The sequence below is a fragment of the Eucyclogobius newberryi genome, unplaced genomic scaffold (genome assembly GCF_026437365.1).
Source record: "Eucyclogobius newberryi isolate DKJ021-1_F unplaced genomic scaffold, fEucNew1.0.hap1 SCAF_1, whole genome shotgun sequence".
In the NCBI taxonomy this organism is placed as follows: Eukaryota; Metazoa; Chordata; class Actinopteri; order Gobiiformes; family Gobiidae; genus Eucyclogobius; species Eucyclogobius newberryi.
Genome location: NW_027315723.1, coordinates 80001 through 92985, shown reverse-complemented (window position 1 = coordinate 92985; position 12985 = coordinate 80001). Strand labels below are relative to the sequence as shown.

Here is a 12985-nt window from a genome sequence, read left to right as displayed (position 1 = left end):
ACAAGAGTCTTCTACTGTCCACAAGTGTCTTCTACTGTCCACAAGAGTCTTCTACTGTCCACAAGTGTCGAGTCTTCTACTGTCCACAAGAGTCTTCTACTGTCCACTAGTCTTTTACTGTCCAAAAGAGTCTTCTACTGTCCACAAGTGTCTTCTACTGTCCACAAGAGTCTTCTACTGTCCACAAGTGTCTTCTACTGTCCACAAGAGTCTTCTACTGTCCACAAGTGTCTTCTACTGTCCACAAGTGTCTTCTACTGTCCACAAGAGTCTTCTACTGTCCACAAGAGTCTTCTACTGTCCACAAGTGTCTTCTACTGTCAACAAGAGTCTTCTCCTGTCCCTAAGAGTCTTTTACTGTCCACAAGAGTCTTCTACTGTCCACAAGAGACTTCTACTGTCCACAAGAGACTTCTACTGTCCACAAGTGTCTTCTACTGTCCACAAGTGTCTTCTAATGTCCACAAGAGTCTTCTAATGTCCACAAGAGTCTTCTACTGTCCACAAGAGTCTTCTACTGTCCACAAGAGTCTTCTACTGTCCACAAGTGTCTTCTACTGTCCACAAGTGTATTCTACTGTCCACAAGAGTCTGAGTCTTCTACTGTCCCCAAGAGTCTTCTACTGTCCACAAGAGTCTTCTACTGTCTACTGCCCACAAGAGTCTTCTACTGTCGACAAGAGTCTTCTAATGTCCACAATTCTTCTACTGTCCACTAGAGTCTTCTACTGTCCACAAGAGTCTTCTACTGTCCACAAGAGTCTTCTTCAGTGTCAAACACTTGCTTGATTGGCCCCGGTGGCCGTTTGTGGTGAATTTTATTTTCTACGCGCCATAGATTTTCTTGTGCGCGCTCTAAGTGCGAGCAGTGCACAGCTGCGCAGGCGCAGCTTAGAGGGAACAGTGCCATCTCTTGGGGAAATGTGGGCATTACAGGTGAAAGGTCAAATGAACGGCCACAGTATCGTGACTTTGACTCCCGACTCCGACATTTGCTGCATGTCCTCCTTTCTCTCTCATCATTCCCCTTTCTTTCTTTCTCATTCCATCTAATGTCTAATAAAGCAAAAAACATTTTGAATATGACATGGAAAAGCTTGGCGGGCCGGATTGAAAGGCCCAACGGGCCGGATGTGGCCCGCGGGCCATAGTTTGGGGACCACTGGTTTAGAGTGTGGCAGAGGGGTTAGAGTGTGGCAGAGGGGTTAGAGTGTGGCAGAGGGGTTAGAGTGTGGCAGAGGGGTTAGAGTGTGGCAGAGGGGCAGAGGGGTTAGAGTGTGGCAGAGGGGTTAGAGCGTGGCAGAGGGGTTAGAGTGTGGCAGAGGGGTTAGAGTGTGGCAGAGGGGCAGAGGGGTTAGAGTGTGGCAGAGGGGTTAGAGTGTGGCAGAGGGGTTAGAGCGTGGCAGAGGGGTTAGAGTGTGGCAGAGGGGTTAGAGCGTGGCAGAGGGGTTAGAGTGTGGCAGAGGGGTTAGAGCGTGGCAGAGGGGTTAGAGTGTGGCAGAGGGGTTAGAGTGTGGCAGAGGGGTTAGAGTGTGGCAGAGGGGTTAGAGCGTGGCAGAGGGGCAGAGGGGTTAGAGTGTGGCAGAGGGGTTAGAGTGTGGCAGAGGGGTTAGAGTGTGGCAGAGGGGTTGGAGTGTGGCAGAAGGGTTAGAGTGTGGCAGAAGGGTTAGAGTGTGGCAGAGGGGTTAGAGTGTGGCAGAGGGGTTAGAGCGTGGCAGAGGGGTTAGAGTGTGGCAGAGGGGTTAGAGTGTGGCAGAAGGGTTAGAGTGTGGCAGAGGGGTTAGAGTGTGGCAGAGGGGTTAGAGTGTGGCAAAAGGGTTAGAGTGTGGCAGAGGGGTTAGAGCGTGGCAGAGGGGTTAGAGTGTGGCAGAGGGGTTAGAGTGTGGCAGAGGGGCAGAGGGGTTAGAGTGTGGCAGAGGGGTTAGAGTGTGGCAGAGGGGTTAGAGTGTGGCAGAAGGGTTAGAGTGTGGCAGAGGGGCAGAGGGGTTAGAGTGTGGCAGAGGGGTTAGAGCGTGGCAGAGGGGTTAGAGTGTGGCAGAGGGGTTAGAGTGTGGCAGAAGGGTTAGAGTGTGGCAGAGGGGCAGAGGGGTTAGAGTGTGGCAGAGGGGTTAGAGTGTGGCATCTGACCTCTTTGTTCTCCGTCTGCAGAGAGTTTTTCAGGACGTCCCGAAGCTGCACCAACTGTTTCCTCTCAGCGTCCTGCGTCTGTTTAATCTGAAAAAGAACCAAGTCTGAACCGGGTCTAAACCGGGTCTAAACTAGGACCAGGTCTGAACTCACTTTGGTCAAATCTGTGGCCAGTTTCTCGACTGAAGGTTTCAGGATCTCTACAGCCTGGAGTCCGTCCTGGAAGAAACTGACCAAACACACGACAGGTCATCAGGGAAAACCAAGGTCAAGTCCAGGTCAAGTCCAGGTCAAAGTACAGGTCAGAGTCCAGGTCAGAGTCCAGGTCAGAGTCCAGGTCCAGGTCCAGTACTGACTTGCACTGAGCGTGGAAAAACTTGATGAGGTTCTGCAGAAAGTCGACTCCTTTCTTCACTTTGATCTCGTTCACTTTCATTAAATACTGAAAATAAAACAAGAACAAGGTCTAAACCAGGACTAAACCAGGACTAAACCAGGTCTGAACCAGAACTAAACCAGGACTGAACCAGGACTAAACCAGGACTGAACCAGGACTAAACCAGGACTAAACCAGGACTGAACCAGGACTAAACCAGGACTAAACCAGGACTAAACCAGGACTAAACCAGGTCTAAACCAGAACTAAACCAGGACTAAACCAGGACTAAACCAGGACTAAACAGGGCTAAACCAGGACTAAACCAGGTCTAAACCAGGTCTAAACCAGGTCTAAACTAGGACTAAACCGGGTCTCACCTCACACATCTGCATCTGGAACACTCTTCTCTCTTTCTCCATCTCTTCTGCGATCTCTCCTCCGCTGAACTCAGTCCGGATCATTCCGTGCTGCTTCGCGTGTTCTCGTTTCTCTTTCTCCAGCTTCGACCTGAACCCAGAACAAACAGATGTTTTTTTTTTTTTTTTTTTTTAATGTAATTTCTTGGTTATGATAACTCTACAACACCATGAACTCTTTATGATTTTCTAATAAATTGGGCCAGTGGTTCCAAGTACGAACAACAGAGGGGACCAAGCACAACCCTGTCCCACCCCTTTTTAATGATCACATTTACATTTGTTCAGCACTTTAAATAAATAAGTCCAGACTTATTCTTCCATCTTTGTTTAGTTGTGTTTGTGTGTGTCTCATTGTGTGTAAAGATGGTCTTATCACATAGGGTTCCTCAGAGTGGTCTAAAGCGGGACTAAATATGGACTAAAGCAGGTCTAAAGCAGGACTAAAGCAGGTCTAAAGCAGGACTAAAGCAGGACTAAAGCAGGTCTAAAGCAGGACTAAAGCAGGACTAAAGCAGGACTGAAGCAGGACTAAAGCAGGACTAAAGCAGGTCTAAAGCAGGACTAAAGCAGGACTAAAGCAGGTCTAAAGCAGGACTAAAGCAGGACTGAAGCAGGACTAAACCAGGACTAAAGCAGGACTAAAGCAGGTCTAAACCAGGACTAAAGCAGGACTAAAGCAGGACTAAAGCAGGACTAAAGCAGGTCTAAAGCAGGTCTAAAGCAAGACTAAAGCAGGACTAAAGCAGGACTAAAGCAGGTCTAAAGCAGGACTAAAGCTGGACTAAAGCAGGTCTAAAGCAGGTCTAAAGCAGGACTAAACCAGGACTAAAGCAGGTCTAAAGCAGGACTAAAGCAGGTCTAAAGCGGGACTAAAGCAGGTCTAAAGCAGGACTAAAGCAGGACTAAAGCAGGACTAAAGCAGGACTAAAGCAGGTCTAAAGCAGGACTAAAGCGGGTCTAAAGCAGGACTAAAGCAGGACTAAAGCAGGACTAAAGCGGGACTAAAGCAGGTCTAAAGCAGGACTAAAGCAGGTCTAAAGCAGGACTAAAGCAGGTCTAAAGCAGGACTAAAGCGGGACTAAAGCAGGTCTAAAGCAGGTCTAAAGCAGGACTAAAGCAGGACTAAAGCAGGTCTAAAGCAGGTCTAAAGCAGGACTAAAGCAGGACTAAAGCAGGACTAAAGCAGGACTAAAGCAGGTCTAAAGCAGGACTAAAGCAGGTCTAAAGCAGGACTAAACCGGGACTAAACCAGGACTAAAGCAGGTCTAAAGCAGGACTAAACCAGGACTAAAGCAGGTCTAAAGCAGGACTAAACCAGGACTAAACCGGGACTAAAGCAGGACTAAACCAGGACTAAACCAGGACTAAAGCAGGTCTAAAGCAGGACTAAACCGGGACTAAAGCAGGACTAAAGCAGGTCTAAAGCAGGACTAAACCGGGACTAAAGCAGGACTAAACCAGGACTAAAGCAGGTCTAAAGCAGGACTAAATCGGGACTAAATCGGGACTAAACCAGGACTAAAGCAGGTCTAAAGCAGGACTAAACCAGGTCTAAAGCAGGTCTAAAGCAGGTCTAAACCGGGACTAAAGCAGAACTAAACCAGGTCTAAAGCAGGTCTAAAGCAGGACTAAATCGGGACTAAACCAGGACTAAATCGGGACTAAACCAGGTCTAAAGCAGGACTAAACCGGGACTAAATCGGGACTAAACCAGGACTAAAGCAGGACTAAACTGGGACTAAAGCAGGACTAAAGCAGGTCTAAACCAGGACTAAATCGGGATTAAACCAGGACTAAATCGGGACTAAACCGGGACTAAAGCAGGACCAAACCAGGACTAAAGCAGGTCTAAAGCAGGACTAAACCGGGACTAAAGCAGGACTAAAGCAGGTCTAAACCAGGACTAAAGCAGGACTAAAGCAGGACTAAACCGGGACTAAAGCAGGACTAAAGCAGGTCTAAACCAGGACTAAAGCAGGACTAAACCAGGACTAAAGCAGGACTAAACCAGGACTAAAGCAGGTCTAAAGCGGGTCTAAAGCAGGACTAAACCAGGACTTAAGCAGGACTAAACCAGGACTAAAGCAGGACTAAACCAGGACTAAAGCAGGTCTAAAGCAGGACTAAACCGGGACTAAATCGGGACTAAACCAGGATTAAAGCAGGTCTAAAGCAGGACTAAACCGGGACTAAAGCAGGACTAAAGCAGGTCTAAAGCAGGACTAAACCGGGACTAAAGTGGGACTAAACCGGGACTAAACCAGGACTAAAGCAGGTCTAAAGCAGGACTAAAGCAGGACTAAAGTGGGACTAAAGCAGGTCTAAAGCAGGACTAAAGCAGGTCTAAAGCAGGACTAAACCAGGACTAAAGCAGGGCCAAACCAGGACTAAAGCAGGACTAAACCGGGACTAGAGCAGGACTAAAGCAGGACTAAAGCAGGACTAAACCGGGACTAAACCAGGACTAAAGCAGGACTAAAGCAGGACTAAAGCAGGACTAAAGCGGGTCTAAAGCAGGACTAAAGCAGGTCTAAAGCAGGTCTAAAGCAGGACTAAAGCAGGTCTAAAGCAGGACTAAAGCAGGTCTAAAGCAGGTCTAAAGCAGGACTAAAGCAGGACTAAAGCAGGTCTAAAGCAGGTCTAAAGCAGGACTAAACCAGGACTAAAGCAGGACTAAAGCAGGACTAAAGCGGGTCTAAAGCGGGACTAAAGCAGGACTAAAGCAGGACTAAAGCAGGTCTAAAGCAGGTCTAAAGCAGGTCTAAAGCGGGTCTAAAGCGGGACTAAAGCAGGACTAAAGCAGGACTAAAGCAGGACTAAAGCGGGTCTAAAGCGGGACTAAAGCAGGACTAAAGCAGGACTAAAGCAGGACTAAAGCAGGACTAAAGCAGGTCTAAAGCAGGTCTAAAGCAGGTCTAAAGCAGGACTAAAGCAGGACTACAGCGGGTCTAAAGCGGGACTAAAGCGGGACTAAAGCAGGTCTAAAGCAGGTCTAAAGCAGGTCTAAAGCGGGACTAAATATGGACTAAAGCAGGACTAAAGCAGGACTAAAGCAGGACTAAAGCAGGTCTAAAGCAGGACTAAAGCAGGACTAAAGCAGGTCTAAAGCAGGTCTAAAGCAGGACTAAAGCAGGTCTAAAGCGGGACTAAATATGGACTAAAGCAGGTCTAAAGCAGGACTAAAGCAGGACTAAAGCAGGACTAAAGCAGGACTAAAGCAGGACTAAAGCAGGACTAAAACAGGACTAAACCAGGTCTAAAGCAGGTCTAAAGCAGGACTAAACCAGGACTAAAGCAGGACTAAAACAGGACTAAACCAGGTCTAAAGCAGGTCTAAAGCAGGACTAAACCAGGACTAAAGCAGGTCTAAAGCAGGACTAAAGCGGGACTAAAGCAGGACTAAAGCAGGTCTAAAGCAGGACTAAAGCAGTACTAAAGCGGGTCTAAAGCTGGACTAAGCAGGTCTAAAGCAGGTCTAAAGCAGGACTAAAGCAGGACTAAAGCAGGACTAAAGCAGGACTAAAGCAGGACTAAAGCAGGACTAAAGCAGGACTAAAGCAGGTCTAAAGCAGGACTAAAGCAGGACTAAAGCAGGACTAAAGCAGGACTAAAGCAGGACTAAAGCAGGTCTAAAGCAGGACTAAAGCAGGACTAAAGCAGGTGTAAAGAAGGACTAAACCAGGACTAAAGCAGGACTAAAGCAGGTCTAAAGCAGGTCCAAAGCAGGACTAAAGCAGGACTAAAGCAGGTCTAAAGCAGGTGTAAAGAAGGACTAAACCAGGACTAAAGCAGGACTAAAGCAGGACTAAAGCAGGACTAAAGCAGGTCTAAAGCAGGACTAAAGCAGGACTAAAGCAGGACTAAAGTAGGACTAAAGCAGGTCTAAAGCAGGTGTAAAGAAGGACTAAACCAGGACTAAAGCAGGACTAAAGCAGGACTAAAGCAGGACTAAAGCAGGTCTAAAGCAGGACTAAAGCAGGACTAAAGCGGGTCTAAAGCAGGACTAAAGCAGGACTAAAGCAGGACTAAAGCAGGACTAAAGCAGGTCTAAAGCAGGTGTAAAGAAGGACTAAACCAGGACTAAAGCAGGACTAAACCAGGACTAAAGCAGATGTTGCAGAGGAGCTCACAGTTTGGCCTCGTAGTCTTTCCATGCTTTGTCGAACGGTTTCTTCAGGTCCTGAGGAGACGGAGGACGAGTTTAGTTTACCTTTTTCTTTCATTTACACAAATGTAAGTTACAGTTAATTGGCCAATCAGAGCCCAGCTGTGATGTGATTGGCTGGTGGTGGTACTGACCCCTTTGACGCCCTTCAGGTCTCCTTTAAGCAAACTGTCCAGAGGAAACGTGATGATGTTATTCATGTTCTGCATCTGCAACAACAACAGACTCAAATATAAGACATGTGTTCAAGCAGGACTAAAGCAGGACTAAAGCAGGACTAAAGCAGGACTAAACCAGGACTAAACCAGGACTAAACCAGGACTAAACCAGGACTAAACCAGGTCAAAACCAGGACTAAACCAGGTCAAAACCAGGACTAAACCAGGACTAAACCAGGACTAAAGCAGGACTAAAGCAGGACTAAACCAGGACTAAACCAGGTCAAAACCAGGACTAAACCAGGACTAAACCAGGTCAAAACCAGGACTAAACCAGGTCAAAACCAGGACTAAACCAGGACTAAACCAGGACTAAACCAGGACTAAACCAGGACTAAACCAGGTCAAAACCAGGACTAAACCAGGACTAAACCAGGACTAAACCAGGACAAAACCAGGACTAAACCAGGACTAAACAAGGACTAAAGCAGGACTAAACCAGGACTAAACCAGGTCAAAACCAGGACTAAACCAGGACTAAAACAGGACTAAACCAGGACTAAACCAGGTCAAAACCGGGACTAAACCAGGACTAAACCGGGTCAAAACCGGGAGTAAACCAGGACTAAACCAGGACTAAACCAGGACTAAACCAGGACTAAACCAGGTCAAAACCAGGACTAAACCAGGACTAAACCAGGTCAAAACCAGGTCTAAACCAGGACTAAACCAGGACTAAACCAGGTCAAAACCAGGACTAAACCAGGTCTAAACCAGGTCTAAACCAGGACTAAACCAGGACTAAACCAGGTCAAAACCAGGACTAAACCAGGTCTAAACCAGGTCTAAAGGTTCTAAAGAAGGTCAGGAAGAGGCCAGATCCAACTGTAAATACTGTAAATACTGTAAATACTGTATATTCATGTGTAAGTACTACATCTAACGCTGCAGGACACGAGGCTGTACCAGGTTCTTGAAGAGCGCCGTCAGTTCTTTGGTGAAAACAGCGAACTTGAGAAACGCCGAGCCGACTTCAGCGTCTTCTCGACAAACACAGTTCTCTCCAAACTTCTCCATCGATGAAACGAACTGTTCCTCGTTCTCCACGTGAGCTGAGGACAGAGTTAGACCGGGTTCAGACCGGGTTTAGACCGGGTATGGACCGGGTTTGGACCGGGTTTAGACCGGGTTTAGATCGGGTTTAGACCGGGTTTAGACCGGGTATTGACTGGGTTTAGACCGGGTTTAGACCGGGTATTGACCGGGTATTGACCGGGTTTGGACCGGGTTTAGACCGGGTTTAGATCGGGTTTAGACCGGGTTTAGACCGGGTTTAGACCGGGTTTAGACCGGGTTTAGATCGGGTTTAGACCGGGTTTAGACCGGGTATTGACTGGGTTTAGACCGGGTTTAGACCGGGTATTGACCGGGTATTGACCGGGTTTGGACCGGGTTTAGACCGGGTTTAGATCGGGTTTAGACCGGGTATTGACTGGGTTTAGACCGGGTTTAGACCGGGTATTGACCGGGTTTGGACCGGGTTTAGACCGGGTTTAGATCGGGTTTAGACCGGGTTTAGACCGGGTTTAGACCGGGTTTAGACCGGGTTTAGATCGGGTTTGGACCGGGTTTAGACCGGGTTTAGACCGGGTATTGACTGGGTTTAGACCGGGTTTGGACCGGGTTTAGACCGGGTATGGACCGGGTTTAGACCTGGTTTAGACCTGGTTTAGACCTGGTTTAGACCGAGTTTAGACCGGGTTTGGACCGGGTTTGAACCGGGTTTAGACCGGGTTTAGACCGGGTATAGACCGGGTTTGGACCAGGTTTAAACCGGGTTTGGACCAGGTTTCTTACCGGGTTTGGACCAGGTTTCTGACCGGGTTTGGACCTGGTTTAGACCGGGTTTAGACCGGTTTTAGACCTGGTTTGGACCGAGTCCATGGAGACATAATTTCTTTGTCTGGAATGTTCCAAAATATGGCCTGGACTAAACCTGGACTAAACCTGGACTAAACCTGGACTAGACCTGGACTAGACCTGGACTAGACCTGGACTAGACCTGGACTAGACCTGGACTAGACCTGGACTAGACCTGGACTAGACCTGGGTTATTTAATAAGGATTCGCTTGAAACATTTCTTCTGTAACAGCCGCCGCTCGGCATGCTGGGACATGAGCAGAATGAGAGGAATGTGTTCAGCGACTGGAACCAGGACTAAACCAGGTCTAAACCAGGACTAAACCAGGTCTAAACCAGGTCTAAACCAGGTCTAAACCAGGACTAAACCAGGTCTAAACCAGGTCTAAACCAGGACTAAACCAGGACTAAACCAGGTCTAAACCAGGTCTAAACCAGGACTAAACCAGGTCTAAACCAGGTCTAAACCAGGACTAAACCAGGACTAAACCAGGAGTGCTTTGGTGTAAACTCACTGAGTCCAGACGTGTTCATGGCCTTCACAGACTTCTTTATTTTGGACAGAACGGTCCGGTCCAGGTCCAGGGCCTGAAAGACCAAAACAGGGTCAGATTCAAACCTCAGACCGACGAGAACCAGGTCCTGATCCAGGTCTGAACCAGGACTAAACCCGGTCAAAACCAGGTATTAGCGATAATATTAAAATTAATGCTAATATTATCACGAATGCTAATATTAACACCAATGCTAATATTAACACCAATGCTAATATTAGCACTGATGCTAATATTAACACTAATGCTAATATTATCACGAATGCTAATATTAACGTCAATGCTAATATTAACACCAATGCTAATATTAGCACTGATGCTAATATTAACACTAATGCTAATATTATCACGAATGCTAATATTAACGTCAATGCTAATATTAGCACTGATTCTAATATTATCACCAATGCTAATATTAGCACTGATGCTAATATTAACACTAATGCTAATATTATCACGATTGCTAATATTAACACCAATGCTAATATTAGCACTGATGCTAATATTAACACCAATGCTAATATTAATACTCATGCTAATATTATCACGAATGCTAATAAGATAAGATAAGATAATCCTTTATTGTCCCACATGGGGAAATTTCATTGTTGCAACGCAGGAAGATCCAGAAGAACAGAACAGATCATTTATAGGAAGTTTAAAAACACTTTCAATAGAAGATCTCCTACAAACAAAAACTCCCATAGACAAATAATTAAATAAATACATAAATAGCAGCAGAACAGCGAGGGTGGATCAGTCTCTCACTGAAGCTGCTCTCCAATATAATAAAATAATATTAGCATTAATGCTAATATTATCACGAATGCTAATATTAACACTAATGCTAATATTACCACCAACGCTAATATTAGCACTGATGCTAATATTATCACGAATGCTAATATTAACACTAATGCTAATATTATCACGAATACTAATATTAACACCAATGCTAATATTAGCACTGATGCTAATATTAACACTAATGCTAATATTATCACGAATGCTAATATTAACACCAATGCTAATATTAGCACTGATGCTAATATTAACACTAATGCTAATATTATCACCAACGCTAATATTAGCACTGATGCTAATATTAACACTAATGCTAATATTATCACCAACACTAATATTAGCACTGATGCTTATATTAACACCGATGCTAATATTAGCACTAATGCTAATATTAGCACTGATGCTAATATTAACACTAATGCCAATATTATCACAAATGCTAATAATAACACTAATGCTAATATAATCACTAATGTTAATATTATCACTGATGCTAATATTATCACTAATGCTAATATTAGCCCTGATGCTAATATTAACACTAATGCTAATATAATCACTAATGTTAATATTATCACTGATGCTAATATTATCACTAATGCTAATATTAGCCCTGATGCTAATATTAACACTAATGCTAATATTATCACTAATGCTAATATTATCACTAATGCTAATATTAACACTGATATTAATATTATCACTAATGCTAATATTATCACTGATGCTAATATTAACACTAATAATAATATTATCACTAATGCTAATATTAGCACTGATGCTGATATTAACACTAATGCTAATATTATCACTAATGCTAATATTATCACTAATGCTAATATTAACACTGATATTAATATTATCACTAATGCTAATATTATCACTGATGCTAATATTAACACTAATAATAATATTATCACTAATGCTAATATTAGCACTGATGCTGATATTAACACTAATGCTAATATTATCACTAATGCTAATAATAACACTAATGCTAATATTATCACTAATGCTAATATTTGCACTGATGCTAATATTATCACTAATGCTAATATTAGCACTGATGCTAATATTAACAGTAATGCTAATATTATCACTAATGCTAATATTAGCACGAATGCTAATATTAACGCTAATGCTAATTTTATCACTAATGCTAATATTAGCACTAATGCTCCTCTTCTTAAGTGAGTTCCTTTTCTAATCTTGTGAAAGTTTTGGCAAAGTTTGTAAAAAGGAAGTGATTGAGCCACTTCCTTTTGTTTGCAACAGATAAAGACTAAACCAGGACTAAACCAGGACTAAACCAGGTCTAAACCAGGTCTAAACCAGGACTAAACCAGGACTAAACCAGGACTAAACCAGGACTAAACCAGGTCTAAACCAGGACTAAACCAGGACTAAACCAGGTCTAAACCAGGACTAAATCAGGTCTAAACCAGGTCTAAACCAGGTCTAAACCAGGACTAAACCAGGACTAAACCAGGACTAAACCAGGACTAAACCAGGTCTAAACCAGGTCTAAACCAGGACTAAACCAGGACTAAACCAGGTCTAAACCAGGTCTAAACCAGGACTAAACCAAGTCTAAACCAGGTCTAAACCAGGACTAAACCAAGACTAAACCAGGTCTAAACCAGGTCTAAACCAGGACTAAACCAGGACTAAACCAGGACTAAACCAGGACTAAACCAGGTCTAAACCAGGTCTAAACCAGGACTAAACCAGGACTAAACCAGGTCTAAACCAGGACTAAACCAGGTCTAAACCAGGACTAAACCAGGTCTAAACCAGGTCTAAACCAGGTCTAAACCAGGTCTAAACCAGGACTAAACCAGGACTAAACCAGGTCTAAACCAGGTCTAAACCAGGTCTAAACCAGGTCTAAACCAGGTCTAAAAGGACCAGACTCACCTCCTCCAGGGTGGACACAGCGTTCCTGCAGTGGGACATCCTGGTGCTGAAGTTGGACGTGGTCGGGGCCTTGTAGTCCTCATTGGTCTCACTGATGAACTCTGGGACGCTGATCAGGTCCGGCATCGTGCCTCCGGTCTGAGTCTAGTCCGGGTCAAGGAATCAGCAACAACCTGCAGGAGAAACAGGTTTAGACCTGGTTTAGTCCTGGTTTAGTCCTGGTTTAGTCCTGGTTTAGTTCTAGTTTAGTCACTTCATTCATGAATATCTCTTGAAGCTTCAGTCTCAATGTTCAAAAGAATCATTAAAGATTTGATTTATTCTACTTTTGAACAAAGCTAAAATCATAAACCTCCAGAACCTCCAGAACCTCCAGAACCTTCAGAATCTCCAGAACCCTCAGAACCCTCAGAACCTCCAGAACCCTAAGAACCTTCAGAACCTTCAGAACCTCCAGAACCCTCAGAACGTCCAGAACCTCCAGATCCTCCAGAACCTCTAAACCCTTCAGAACGTCCAGAACCATCAGAACTTCCATAAC

At 44.7% G+C, this 12985-nt stretch overlaps 1 protein-coding gene across 2 annotated transcripts in view; it reads right to left on the bottom strand.

Moving 5' to 3' along the window:
• LOC140362933 (arf-GAP with SH3 domain, ANK repeat and PH domain-containing protein 2-like) overlaps positions 1 to 12620 on the bottom strand; it is a 126365-nt gene extending 113745 nt beyond the window's left edge. For both annotated transcript variants that reach the window (XM_072452669.1, XM_072459470.1), the window contains exons 1-9: positions 12445 to 12620; positions 9685 to 9757; positions 8215 to 8360; positions 7225 to 7299; positions 7056 to 7105; positions 2884 to 3013; positions 2484 to 2569; positions 2281 to 2356; positions 2128 to 2214 (exon numbers count right to left, since the gene is read on the bottom strand). In XM_072452669.1, coding sequence (XP_072308770.1) covers positions 2128 to 2214; positions 2281 to 2356; positions 2484 to 2569; positions 2884 to 3013; positions 7056 to 7105; positions 7225 to 7299; positions 8215 to 8360; positions 9685 to 9757; positions 12445 to 12570 — 849 coding nt within the window. In that variant the 5' untranslated portion in view covers positions 12571 to 12620. The remainder of the gene's footprint in view (positions 1 to 2127; positions 2215 to 2280; positions 2357 to 2483; positions 2570 to 2883; positions 3014 to 7055; positions 7106 to 7224; positions 7300 to 8214; positions 8361 to 9684; positions 9758 to 12444) is intronic.
• Positions 12621 to 12985: the final 365 nt, after the last annotated feature.